General features: G+C 42.1%; 1 protein-coding gene across 1 annotated transcript in view; it reads left to right on the plus strand.

The window, feature by feature from the left end:
- The window catches only part of bcl11aa (BAF chromatin remodeling complex subunit BCL11A a), a gene marked incomplete in the record, with an annotated part of 43,125 nt that extends 28,830 nt beyond the window's left edge, over positions 1-14,295 (plus strand). The window contains 1 exon segment of the mRNA XM_035664181.1: positions 8,485-14,295. Coding sequence (XP_035520074.1) covers positions 8,485-10,736 — 2,252 coding nt within the window.
- Positions 14,296-15,110: the final 815 nt, after the last annotated feature.

The raw sequence follows: 15,110 nt of genomic DNA on the forward strand, positions 1-15,110 counted from the left end.
CACACACACACACACACATAGGGACAGACAGTATTGATATTTTTGCTCATCAGCCTAGAGTGTATGGCTGTTCAGCAGGACCACACAGATACACACATTCTCGTGCACATCCATGCACACACAGCATGTAATCAGACAGGCTCAATAATCCATTGTTGTTTTTGGTAATTCAAATGCGTTCATAGTTCTTTCTTCCATAAAAATACCAGATCATTATTATCAAGCTTGGAGGTTTCTATTTGGAAAAGTTTTTTGGAGCAATATGTAACTTTTTTTTGTTGGTTTTCACCTTGATATTCAATATCTATAAACCTGACAACTTCAAAGTCAATTAAACTGCTTCCCTTTAAAGATGAAAAGGGTGTTTTCAGGAGTTTCTTTACTTTGGAGAGCTTTAATGTATTGCAAAGAATGGCACACTCTCTGGGCTTTCCAGTTTCTAATCAATTTCTTTACATGCGTGCTAGTATCCTGGTTATGATCAAGATTTCTGAATATCCTGTTGTATAAACTTAGATAAGTCATCCTATCACTTTTGATGAATGCCACAGTGCTCTCTGGGCTGCTCTGATAGATAACAAACCATGTAATGATGATCAACAAGCTAAAGTGAAAGGGTAACCTGGTAATTCAGATTATAAATTGGCAATATTTCACTATGATCATTACGTCTTTCATTATCTTTCATCAAGATGACTGATAAAGAAGTCAAATCTGACAGAGGTAGATGTCCAAGAATCCAGTTAAACAGGATATTCCAAAAACCAGATCATAACCAGGATACGAGCATGCAAGAAACAGTGGCAAAGAGTTGCTTGTGTGTGTAGGAGTTATATAATAGATATTCGCAAATGTGGATGATGTGCAATAATGCACACAGGGACATGAAAACGCAGGTTTCCTCTTTGTTCCATGTAGACCTGAATACGATCAAAATAAGACAAGATAATAATAATAAGACATACATGTACTCAGTGATTCTTTCAAGGCGAATACAGTAGTCTTCTAATTGTTTTGTACCTTAAGGGTTCAGTATGCTTTAAATGAACTAGATTTGACTAAATTTTGTTTCAGAGTATCTACTGGCAAAAGTGATTGTACCTGTTCCGAATGGCCACACTTGAAGGCAGGGTGAAAATCCTGCTGTCATAGACTTGCTGCCTTCCCAGACTCTCTCCAAGAACTCTGCATCTTTTGAGTATCTTTGTAGCCTTGAAGCAATGATTTGTACAACTATGGATATTGGCACACGCTTTGGGACGGTCTCTCCTTGAAAGCATTTAGCGTGTTGCATTTGGAGGATTGTAAAAAAGCAGCTCCCAGAGACTTTGTCGTTAAAAGTCATGTTCCCTCAAAATGTCATCTAATAACATCACCAAGGATGGTTTCATGAACACCTAGATGAAGTCAAAGGCCTTGATACAAACACCACAGAACATGGGATGCAGAAATAAAGGCTCTTCATTTGTCAGAGAAGTAGACTCGTTCCTTCTCGAAGGAAGGCCGAATGCAGTGTGACAGGCATACTGATCCCTTCTGCTTATTCATACAGTATATTGTAAGGTCGTTTCTGTCCACCCCCTTTTTATGATTACACAACCATTCTCTGCATCAGCATTGGCATACTCTTTTTGTAACTGGTGTTTGAGAAAGTTGCTTTGATCTAGCCGGCGACTTGTAGCCAGTAATAGAGGCTGATTTCCTTCCAAGCAGGGCACCTCCTTTTTGAGCAATTGCAGTCATGTTGTTATTTGACTGCATCGCTCCCTTCAGTAAGCGGACAGGACACCAGCTGCCACTGTTTGCATTCCAATTGTTTGCTGTCCAGTTAGCAAGAAAGCTTGAGTATAGAAGGGGGGATATAATTGGGGGGAGAGGAGGATAGCGCAGATCCCTTCCTTCTGGACCACACTGGAAGTTGTTGTAGAATTTAGCCCGGTACATTGGTATGACAGTTTAAGATGCCAAAATAGCAATTACAGGAATTTTGTGACAGTTTAATAGGATGCCACTCAAGTATGCAACAATGTTCTTAGTTTTGTTGGTACCCCGGATTTCATAACAGCCTTGTTTTTGAACTTGACCACCATGCATTTTTGAGTTTAACCAACAGGGTTTTGAAATGGTTTATATATATGCCCAAGGGTCATTGAATTCCCCCAGCTCAAACAAGAACATGCAGTTCTGAAATTAAAACATGAAAAGAGCCATAATTAGGGTAACAAGATTTTCACATGACAACAATGATATGGTTAGTGCTTTTGGGCAGTGTAACTGACTGTCGGGATAGAAGCAGAAAGCCACAACTGTTGCACTTTAGTGGGCGATGATGACGGAAGGCTGGTATGACAGTCGAGTCGATAATGTCCATGTCCCGCAGAAAGCATTTGGAAATCATTTTCACTGGTATGGTAAGTAGGGCAGTGTATCAGTTACAGTATGCATGTATGGTGGAGGTCATGAGATATGAGTATCTGAGTGTTGATCAGCAAGCAGTCATATGGCGCACTGAAAATACATATGGATCATAAAGGAGGGAGGAGGGTGAAACAGACTTGAACGGACTCATTATCACACAATGATTATATTCATATTGTTTCACACATTTTCCCATCATAATTACTGTCGAGTGTGATCATGAGATTATTCCCCATATGACATTCTGTGAACTCCTGGCAATCTACATTATTTTAAAGGACTATGGGATTTCATCCTGATTTTGACCAGGCAAGTAAAGAAAATACATTGTATTTGCCATTTAACTGTTAAGATAAGATTAGAAATGGGATGTCATTTTATTTTTTGTTGTTTTTGACTAAAGCATGTTAGGAACTGGAAATGTTCCTGCTTTTCTCACTTACACTGGGGTCAGAGGTCAAGTTAGTGCACAGTGAATGTGAACCAAAGTTGTGCAAGATTATGTTTGTTTGCACTAAAGATTCTTAAATGTTCAATTTTCTTTGTAATATGATTTTTTTATTTTAAGTTATGTGACAATAAACACACAAAAACAATATGCCTTCAGACATTATAACACCTGTGCAGTTTAATAGAAGACTATAATTCCAGTGAAATGTCCAGGTACCCCTTTAAGGTAAAGCAGGAGGTGATCAGGGGTGAGCAGCAATGCCCAGATGTAAATATAAGCAGCAGATCCTGAAAGCCTGAGGCTCGGCTAGAAATCCCAAATTGTATTAAGGGACATTGTCCCTCACTCCCAGTATGCGTACCTAATCCTGTTTCAGCGATGTTCCATTACCTCAATTACTATCATCTCACCCAGAGGTGGACTGAGCCAAGGACACAACCGGAGAGCCAACGATGGGTGGAAAGAGAGAGGGAGAGGATGGAGGAGGTGGGGAGGGAGGGCTATAAAGGAGACAATCCTATATAGTACAAAGAAAGAAGGATGGAAGAGAGGAGATAGGGAAACACATACACAGTAAATGAAGAACAAATTGAGAATGGATAAGATTCATATAAGGCCAGTAAAATATAGTGGTAGGTCTGTCCGAGCTGGTAGCCAAGACCTGGCATCCATTTTTGTTTCCCAGCTGGTCAGAGAGGGATGTAATGGTGGCCATCCAGCTCATTTACAGGACAGAATGACTGGCTAAAGAAAAGACAAAGTGGATTCATTAAAGAGAATTTCTATAATGAATTTCTATGTTGCTGCTCTTATGTGCTGCCATCTTAAATGTGCACTCTTAATTGTTCCATATAGCACCACAACCATGATAACATACAACTCTGTACATCCCACATTCGGTATCTCTGTGTACGTTCCAAACATGCACGAGTGGATGTTCATGAACATTGACAGTCATGCAGACAGTTGCAGACTGTTGCGGACTGTAATGTGTCCTTGCAGCAACTTGGATCCAGAACATATAAATTTGCCTCTGGTACTTCTGTCAGCTTCCACCACAGAAGAACTCTTCATGCGAAGAAGATAGGATCTTTATCATTGAAACTTTTAAGCAAAAAAGTGACTCTTGAGCTGCAGGATTTGACACAGTTGCGCTATTATGACCTGCAGGATGGGGTTTGATGCATTAAGGCACTGGCATTTTCACAGTATTTTTCATTGTGACATGAACTCTCAACTGGAATTTTCACTATGACTGCAAAGAAAGTTGACACGAGACATTATTCAAGAATATTTTAAAGGGGAAATTGTTCATTACAGCAAGAAATCATTAAGATAAAATAAAAAGTTGTTGGTTAAGGCAATGGTTAATGTGCATTTGGCTGTTGATATTTGATGCATTTAAATGTCCTCGAAGCTTCCAGCGCATTTTGGTCTGAACAAACCCCCCTTTTTTTCTGGATGTACAGTGTGTCTCCTCAGTTTGGTGCACTGGCTTTATTTCAGCTCCTTTGACAGCCATTGGATCAGAGTGCTACACTTCCTTTTGAGAGTCATGGATAGAGCCAGGGGAAGTTGCTGCACACACACTCTCTCTCTCCCTCACACACACACACATACACAAAGGAGTCGTGAAACATGAGCCAAGCTGCCTCAGTGCCTCCCTCTCCCATCTAGCACCACATAAGTGTCCAGGCAATGCCCTTGGCTTAATAGGGCTTAATGCCTGTGCTTGTCACTGTAGCATGGCTGGTATTGAGTGTTAGGACATTTCTGAAACGTGCGTGTGTGTTCTCTGGAGTCTCACTAGTGGCTGTATGGCTTTGACATTTACCCCAGGTAAAGAACCGATGCTATTATCTACCCCCATCTTCCCTCCCTCCTTCTCCTTCTCTTCCTTTTTTAACATTCTTGCCGTGTCCAGACCTAAAAGTTGCAGCAGGTATTTGTCACTATACTCTATCTAAACCTAAACCAGAGGCATTACTTCTTCTATCTCATCACTTTCTTTCCCTTTCTCTGACTCTATCTATCTTCATCTCCCATTCTCCATTCCGCTTTCTCTCTTCATTTTTCTACCTCCCAGTGGTGGAGAGTTTGCCTAATGAAGTGGCTGATGGGAGTATATTACAGAGAGACAGAGTGGAGCGGTCGCCTACTCTAAAATCCATTAACCTTACAGTTTCAATCAGCGTGCAGACAAGTCTGAGCTACAAGTCAAAGAGGAGCGTGTTAGCTTAAGAGTTACACTATTGTGCCTTGCACTTGTTTTGCTCAATATTTTGCCCACATCTTTGTCTGAAAGCACAAATTCTGCTTTTACTCTGTATTATCATTGTGCTGTCAACACTTTTGTTACACAAGCTCACAGGCCTAATTTTCATCAGTTGACAGTATTTTCATGGGTGAGGCAGACGCAGTTGAATCAGGATTGTAGCACAAAAACCTGGGCCTCATGTATGCAGCCTCATTGCATATACAAATCATTTTTAATGCACGTATAAATTACTGAATCACCTCAGGTACATTTTAGGACTGGATTGCACATGTCTACTAGGTAATGATGGTGACCTGATGATGATCTCCTCAGATTTACTTTGCGACCCCAGTTTTGGAACCATTGTATTAAACCATGTGCTCCTTTCAAAAGAGAGACGCTCCAATATATATATTTTTTGATAAAACAGTCAGTCAGTAACTATTTCCCCCAATACGATGACATGAGAGGAATCTTTTAGGGTGCTTGCAATTCCAACTTCCCTTCAAACTGTTATATTGTGAATGGAGTGACTGCCTCAATTTTCAGACCATCATTTTGACTTTGAGTAGATGCTCAAATGATGTCCTGTGCCACACTTAAAAACACTTGGAAATACAGTATGAAAATGACAATTTCCGAAGGAAAATGATGCTGTGATATTAAGCAGATATCAGATAGTGTGAGGGACATTTTTCATGTTCAAAATCCCTGTTTGGAAATGTGACTGCTTTATTTAAAGCACAAAAAAAGGCAGATCCCATGCCATGTATCTAGTCAGTGAAGGAAAGTACTGCCCCCATGCCATATGAATGATGGTTCCCATGTGAAAGGTAATGTGCACCGAAAGGATAACCCATCTCCTGATTCAACAGAAGGGGGAAAAGTGCAGTCAGCACAGTCAGTGTCCAGGATTAGAGTGGTTCAACCAGAGGAAAAAAAAGATGAATAAATGAATGAAGCCTCCCTGGTCCTGATAATGCAAATGATATTCACAGGTTAGATCCTATGCAGGTGGCCACAATTAGTGGTAATTTGTGCCGATTTTAATGATCCATAATTTAGCTGCCTTTCCAAACTGTTGGTCATGTGGGATAAGTGTGTGTGTACAGAAAGAGAGACAGGGAGAAAGGGAGGGACGGTCGAAGAAAAAGAAAGAGGAGAAGAATGTTCCCCTACACACTAAGAAACAGACAGACACAATTCAGTATCATCAATTCAAATTAGTGTTTGTGTTTATGTATGCTGTGAAGTATGTCCCATAGTGTGAGGAAAATTACATCTCTTTAAAAAGCGCACACACTCTTACAAGCACATACACAAATGTTCCCTTTGCAGATATGCGTTGAATCCGTTTTTTTTTTCAGCACAACCTCTTTGACTCTCTCTTTCTGGCTATTAGAGGTAAATTGCAATGTGTGGACGTATAAAAGCATCCATGTAAACCATGACATCCTTTTAGTATCACTGCTAATTTGTCATATTCATTCTGCCAGTAATTAGCAGGTGATACATTTCGATTTGTGTGTATTTTTACAACCCACTTTACCTGTTTACATGTTAATGGGATGTTTTGCAATTTATTGTCCAGGCACGTTACAACAAAATAGCTTTTTACCAAAAAATCATCTGAGATAATTAGCAGCAGGGTTACGACCCCTCGAATGCAACCTGTTTATTTATTCTGATTTTGCAATAATATTACAGCATATGTCAATTTATTGTGTGTGGCAACTTTTTACATTTTTGGGTGTTGATATAATTGTTGTGGTTGTTATCCCATAAATAACTTTATTTCTATCCACAACTAAAAGACAACTTTGCATCTTCACATATCAGCTTGTAAACTATTTAAAATCTTTTTGATTCATTTAGATATTTTTGAGGCAATTTTAGGTCATTAATAGATGAATACATTATTTTCTGGGGTATTAGGGCCATCGCCTCTTCTGATATACCTGCTACAGCGTTTACTATTTATGCAAGTATATGTCCATGTATAATGTAAATGCTTTACAACAACTGTGTATTAAAATTCTGTGGCAGCATTGTGGCCTTAAATGTTTTTCTCAGCTCTTATTTCAGTTGTTTTTGTAGCTCTTTGCCCATGTACGGTAAAAATATTGTAAAGCGACCTTAGTTCATTTGCATTGTTGATGGTGATAGTTAAGAGTGTCAGCTAAATGCCCGGAACGTGACATAAATGTCTAAACTTCTTGTTCGATTGCATGTATATCCATTTATCTATTTGTGCCTGAGTGTGTATCTCTGCACAATTCTCTGTGCTTAATAGTGGAAGACTCTGAATGGCAGCAATGGGGGTTCGTCTGTCATTTAATCTTGTAAACGAGCTGATGTCCGTCCGTTCGTTTCCCTAATGAGATTACACATGCACTGCGGGTCCCACCACAGGTCATCATCGCTGAGGCCATTCAAAGGCAATTATTGTTTTAAATGTTTCTCTCGTCGCCATCTCAAAGTGACTCTGCATGCTTCACTGAGGGAAGAAGCTTTGAGGCAGACTGAAGGAGTTGTTTTTCCTCTTCGGTTGGAGCCTAAATGTTTTTACACTCCTACTGTTTTACTTTCCTTAGGCGGCTGGGGTGTTCTGTTCTATCTGCGTGACTGGAGAGCGTATCTACATTTGTCTGTGGCGTGATTGGTGTTGGTAGGAGTATGAAGATTATTTTTCTTTCGTTGCCAAAAACAAAAATCATCAGTTTTAACCTTCCATCTTAACATTACTTGTTTGTCAGAGATCATATATATTTTTTATGTATTTATGCTGTTGCTACAGAAATGAGGAAGCAGTAATTTAAAGGTCTAAAGGATTTTCCTCTGTTGCCTCTCCTGCATGTGTGTATGTGTGTTTGTCAGCGGGCCTCTGTTTTGGTAGATCAGTAGGAAGTGGTAGTCCGCCGGGATAGCCCTGTTTCTTTGTTCTGCTGCTGACAATGGAGGACTCACAGTCAGTCTAAAGGGAGAAATTATGTCCCAGAGCAGTCTGGGAGAAGAACAAATGCATACACACACACACAAACTACTTCTCACATGCTACTCATGTGGGGCATGACCTCAATAAGAGCTACTGTTGTATTTGCAAAGCCCTCAACACCATGTGCCGACCACTTTTAAAAGCTGTAACAGTTAGGCCTAAGGTTCAAATAAAAGATTGGTTCCGTTGAAAAGAGTTGTCCTTCATGGATTTCATTGTGTGAATGTTTCCAAATGAACAGCATTTCAAAATCCTTACAGACTCTAATATTGGCTGATTTATACAGTAATGCTTAACATAAAGTATGTTAAAGATTTTGTGGTTAAAATTCCTCCTAACCCGTTTTTTTCTTCTCTGTCATAACAGGTAAGGAGGAGCCGACCACCTATACCTGCACTACATGTAAGCAGTCATATGGCAGCGCCTGGTTCTTGCTGCAGCATGCTCAGAACACCCATGGCTTCCGTATCTACCTGGAAAGTGAACATGGCAGCCCTCTCACCCCACGTATGGGAGGGCCTTCCTCCCTGGGTGGGGGCGCAGACTGTCCTTCTCAGCCTCCTCTTCACGGCCTCCATCTGCCTCCTGATGCAAGCCCCTTCAACCTCCTCCGCATCCCCGGCTCAGGCTCAGGTGGAAGGGACAGCGTCGGAGTAGGGGGAGGAATCGGTGCCGTTGGTGCTGTCGGTGGGGGCCATCATCAGCGTTTCCCTCCCACGCCACCCCTCTTCAGCCCCCCTCCAAGGAACCACCTGGAACCCCACCACCTGAGCCCAGAGGAGCTGGCGCTGGCAGCCCACCACCCGAGTGCCTTTGACAGGGTGCTGCGCCTCAATCCTCCTCTGCCTCTAGACCCTCCTCCGACAATGGACTTCTCACGGCGGCTACGGGAGCTGGCGGGCAACACCTCAGGGTCCACTCCCCCGCTATCCCCCAGCCGGCCAAGCCCCATGCAGCGCTTGCTCCAGCCATTCCAGACAGGAGGAGGAAACGGAAGTGCAGGAGGGGCAGGGGGCAGCAAACCTCCATATCTTGCAACCCCACCCCCTCTTCCAGGCTCCATGCAGTCACCTGTGGGGTCTCAGACCACTCCTACAACCCCTCTTCCCACAGCAGGGGCAACACCCTCCTCCACCACCCCTTTGAAATCAAAATGTTGTGAGTTTTGTGGGAAGGCCTTTAAGTTTCAGAGTAATCTAATAGTGCACCGGCGCAGCCACACAGGAGAGAAGCCGTACAAATGTCACCTGTGTGACCATGCTTGTACACAGGCCAGCAAACTGAAACGCCACATGAAGACACACATGCACAAATCCTCCTCTCCAAACACGGGCAAGTCAGAAGATGGGCTCTCAACAGCCTCCTCTCCGGAGCCTGGCACCAGCGAGCACATGGGCAGTGCAAGCAATGCCCTTAAGTCAGTGGTGGCCAAGCTGAAAAGTGAGAATAACCGCATGCTACGTGAGAATGGGGAAGAGGAGGAGGAGGAAGAGGAGGAAGAAGAAGAGGAAGAGGAGGAGGAAGAAGAGGAGGAGGAGGAGGAAGAGGAGGGAGAGGAGGAAGAAGAGCAGAATGGAGAGAGGGCAGCCAGAAGAAACAACAACAGCTATCACTTTGGTTTGAACCTTGAAGCAGCACGTCAGCATGAAAACAACGGTGGTATAGGAAGCCGACTGGGGGCAGTCGCTGATGAGGGGTCCATCCCTCGCTCACTGCCTGAGGTGATGCAGGGGATGGGTCTGGCTGCTAGCATGCAGCACTTCAGTGAAGCCCTCAGCGCACACAAACGGAATGCGATGGCCCAGGAGAATCACCTGCACCACCACCTCAACCGAGACCATCACCACAATCGCGAGATGTGTGATGGGGACTCAGTGCTGGAAACAGATCGCGGGGAGGAGGGCTCTGTCTCGACAGTCAATGGCCGGGGAGCGTCTCCTAATGAATCTGCCTCTGTTGGCCTCTCTAAGAAACTGCTTCTGGGTAGCCCCAGTCCACTCAGTCCTTTCACAAAACGCATCAAGCTGGAAAAGGAGTTTGACCTGCCCACTCCCACAATCCCTAACACAGAGAACGTCTACTCCCAGTGGCTGGCTGGCTATGCCGCCTCCCGACAACTCAAGGACCCTTTTCTGAACTTTGGGGATTCCAGACAATCGCCCTTCGCCTCTTCGTCCGAGCATTCTTCAGAGAATGGCAGTCTGCGTTTCTCGACCCCTCCGGGGGAACTGGACGGTGGGATGTCAGGCCGCAGTGGCACAGGCAGTGGGGGCAGCACACCACACCTCGGGGGTCCTGGGAGGCCCAGCTCCAAGGACGGCCGCAGGAGTGATACTTGTGAGTATTGTGGCAAGGTGTTCAAGAACTGCAGTAACCTGACAGTGCACCGGCGCAGCCACACAGGGGAGAGACCATACAAGTGTGAGCTGTGCAACTATGCTTGTGCCCAGAGCTCCAAACTTACTCGCCACATGAAGACCCACGGTCAGGTGGGCAAAGACGTGTACAAGTGTGAAATTTGTCAGATGCCCTTCAGTGTCTACAGCACCTTGGAGAAACACATGAAAAAATGGCACAGTGACCGTCCTTTGAGTACCGAAATAAAGTCAGAGTAGAAGGCCGAACTATGGGACCCCGCAGCTATGTCCGCCATTAGTCCCCTGTTTATTCCCAGCCCCTTGTAGATTTGCCCCCAACCCTAACACTCCACTTTCACCAGTCTGGTGGAAGCTTAAGACCATGTGCTCTGCACCAGCACACCCCGTTTCCATTACCCATTGAATGCATGATCTGTATCGGGGCAATACTCTTGCATTGACGCAAAACTTCGAGCCTTTCTCTTGTGCAATAATTTACATGTTGTGTACTATTTTCTTTTTTGAGTTTTCCTTTTCCATTTTTAAGAATTAGTCAGCATGCATAGTATGTTTTTGCTAATCAAAAAAAGAAAAGAACTTGTCCCTGGTTGGTTAGTTGTTGAGTAAATGTGTTGCTGTTTTTCTCTTGTTCTGTTTTTTCTTTTTATTCTTCAAAAAGAGAAAAGACAAGAAAAATACATCCATGCTGCATACAGTCTGTAACACATATCATGTACAGTTTTGTTTTGTAACATGGAAAGTGAACAGTCTTTGATTTGACCCTCTTCTTACAACCCTGGAAATGCACTTATCCTGATCTTTCTAAAAGACGCCATGTTCGCACAGGGTTAAAAACAAATCATGCATTGGCTTGATGACTAAAATGAAAGTAACGACAGCCTACAAATTTCTTTCAAAAAGACAAGGGTGTGCTAAGAATTAAATTTGTACTATCATTTGGTAGAATAAGAAAGAGTGCCTTTGATATCTCAAGACTGCATTGGCCATAATCTTATCTGGTATAAGTTTGGGGTCACATTAGATAAAGCTAGAAGGTTTAAGCCACCCAGGGAAGGTCCTTGCATCAAGCACCTGACTGCTCAAACGGACTGTGACAACTCATGATGAAAGATCAGAGAGTTCTTGTTAATCATCATTTAGCTACCTATTACATGTTCAATAGGCTATCTTTAATATGTGGATTTCATGGCAAGCATGGTACAAGCAGTATTGTGTATATCTGAATTATTTGTAGTTTTGTTTCTGGTAAGGAGGTACTTTTGAAATAAAGGTAATCTGTAATGTACAATCCTGAACTTGAGGGATACAGCGCATGGCTGAGAAGTGTCATGCATCTGCGTTAGCACAAACCTACAACGCTGCTTCGATATGTCAGTGTGTGGAACAATGCATAAAGTAATATATGAGCTTCAAGTGAGGCTAACTTTATTTGAGAGCATTGAAATAACTACAAGCTAGACAGACAGAAAGCTACACAGAACTGGAAGCTACGTACATATTACGGGGATAAGAGGCAATCTCTTTCACTTTACATTTCTAATATCAAAACAGGGTCATTAACTATGAATTGCAGAAAAGAAAAAAGAAAGAATTGCAAAAAATCTACTCCAGGGCTCTTGAAAAGAGTTGAAATGCGATATTTCGAATCAGTATGCATAGGCTAATGCAGGGCACATTTTTTTTATGTTTGCTGTTGCTTTTTAACCCAAAGGGAGAGTTTTTTTCCTCGTTGAGTTTCATTCAAGCTGTTCATAGTATAACACTTGTCACTAAGAGTAAGTACCGACATCTCTCTCGCATTTTCCCACACTGATACAATGTTGGTACGTGTGTTAAGTCTAAAAGCTAGATTGTCATTTATAGGACATGAAGTGCACTGTTTCAATTTTCCCAGTTTACAAATTTACGCTGAAGGGGAAAACGTTGTTGAAATGCTGTCAGATGACGAGGGTCCCATTGTTAAAAGCAGTAAAAGATGAGACACATAATCTGTTGCCAGCAACTCCAGCCTCGTGAACCTTGACCTTTGTACCCTTGCCGTTTCACCTTTGACCATTTGTCAATTTGTTACCCCCTAGAAACCCCAGTGCTTAGCCTGGGCTGATAATTCACCCTGTCGGCAAGGTCTGTAAATTTAAAGGCTTGATGTGAGTTACATTACGTAACCGGTGCTCCTGCAAAATTGATGCGGCTCCCATTGGCCACAGCAGCACCAGACATTCACATTTTTCTAAAGGAGCTGTATTGTAACTGTGTTGTCATCTACACCTGAATAATCTATAGACCTTGCTGCCTAAACAACAGACACTCAAATCTTGTTGCTCACACTGCGAGAATCGGTTTTTGTATAAATCTTCCTTTAATTATAGATATGAAAATAAACGTTTTTGCAAATAACACTCCACTATCTTTAAGGGGAAACTGTATTTAAGTTTTGTTGTCGTTTCTCTTTTCCTCAGCGTCTTGGTGGTGTTCAAGACTCCGATCACAGTATATATGAAATGATAAAAAGAAAAAAGACGAAAAAACCAACAAAAAAAATTCTGTGATGGTTTTGTATTTTATTTTGCCTTGGCTCTTCACAGCTCTTCAGGTTGAAATACAATTTGCATTGGGGAAAGGATTAAGATTATATATGAATATATAATAAAGAACTTAAAATATAGGAAAATGCACACTCATGTCGATTCCTATGCTTAAACACATTTATGGTCTACTTTTTCTGTATTTCTAGAATTGTATTTGAATTCAATGTTCACTTAGAGTAGGCACTATAGTATTTATATTGAGGCTCGTATTTTTAACTGTTGCTTGTTCTCTCTAAAGGTATTTACCATACCTTTTTTTGGTAGTGGAAAAAAAATCCCAAGCTGCCACGGTATATTTTTTTAATTTGGCAGGATAATATAGTGCGAATTATTTGTATGTTTAAAGAAATAAAAGGAAAAACCCCATAAAAAAGCAGCTAAAGTATGTGGCATTGGGAGGCGTCGCGGGCCATCAGATGGCCGCCGCTCTGTTTCCTGTCCACAGAGGTGGTTGTACATATCTTCTTTGGTTTTTGGTTCGGACCTCCTTCCCCCCTGCTGCCATTCTTGTATGCAGTAATGCAAGCTGACGTCGGCCTGTTCTGTTGTGTGCTTCTGTCTCTCTCACCCCTCCCACCTGACTACATTCCAACATCAAGAAGAGAGGAAAAAAAAAAGAAAAAAAAACCTCATATGCAGTACATTGATTACGAAAAAAAGCGTCAAAATAAATACATTTAAAAAGAAATTAAATGTTTTGCAGTTTTTTTTCATTGCCAAATACTAAATGGTGCTTTATATTTAGATTGGGTATACTTTCATATGCAAAGCATATTTAAAAATGACCCGGGGGACGTGGAGAAGCCTGCTTGAGTTGAGACTTTTTTGTAAATGGCAATGCGGAATATTTTGTTATCAGCCTTTTCTATTCCTATTCTGAGAGCTGTTTGTTGTAACTTGAACTTGAACTTTATCTTTTACTATGGGAGTTACTATTTATTATTACCTATATGCTCTGTTCAAAACAGAGACATGGAATGGATCCTTATTTTTGGTTTCTTTTTATTTTATTTTTTATTTTTGGTTATAATATAATTTTTTTTTTTCTTTTGTAATGGTGGCCGATGGTCATTGGACAAACCTAGCTCTTTAATTTCTGTTGTACTTGTTTGGGGTCTCTGTTCAGTTGTATTGGGAAAACCACTGTCTGTGTTTTCTGGCAGATGTCTGCATAATCCTGTTCACACACCCATTTTGTCCCTTTATCGAAAAACAATTAATAAAAAAAATGAAAGTATAACGGCACTTGTCGCTTATCTCCACTGTGTGTGTCAAATTAACTCAAGTGTGTGTGTATGAGTGTGTGTAATTACCCTCCCACCCTATAGAGCCCATTGGTATCTTTTACCTGCACAGCTGTTGACATCACCTTCTATAAATACTTTTTTCCCCCTCCTGTTTCTTATGAAAATGTTGTCCTTATAAATCACTTCAAATGGACGTTTTTTCACAAGTCACAATGTACAGACGTGTCGTTTAGACGACATATTTCTCCCCTCCAAGTGTATGTGTGTCAGTGATGACTTGCACAGGGCGTTTCTTAACATGCTTCTCTCTAATGAGGCCTCAGTGTCTCGTGCTGCTGCTTGAACCCGATGAACTCAGCCGCTCTCCCGCAACCTCACCCTAGCCTTTGGCCCTGTACGATATGTATTTTTTGACTTTGTGTGTGTGTGTGTGTGTGTGTGTGTGTGTGAGCTGGCCTAGCCCAGGAGGGGTGGGAGGGCTAAACAGGTGGATATTCACGTGCATCAAAACTCCTGACACCTGTGCATCTGCGCTGTCACCCTACCTGTTGGTTGAGACAGCCCAGCTGGTTTTAGTGCATGCCTGTGTGTGGGTGTGTGTGTGTGTGTGTGTGTTAATATGTACATGTGTGTTTGTACATCAGACTGTTTGCACGCTATCTCAGACCACACATGTGTACTATGCAGGTCACTCTTCAAAGTACAGTATAGTATCTGTTGCTGATAATAGCTGTTCCCTATGTGCCTTTCACCCTCAGACGCACACACACACACAC

The sequence above is a fragment of the Morone saxatilis genome, unplaced genomic scaffold, assembly GCF_004916995.1.
Source record: "Morone saxatilis isolate NCDOM2014 unplaced genomic scaffold, NCSU_SB_2.0 Contig19, whole genome shotgun sequence".
NCBI lineage: Eukaryota > Metazoa > Chordata > Actinopteri > Moronidae > Morone > Morone saxatilis.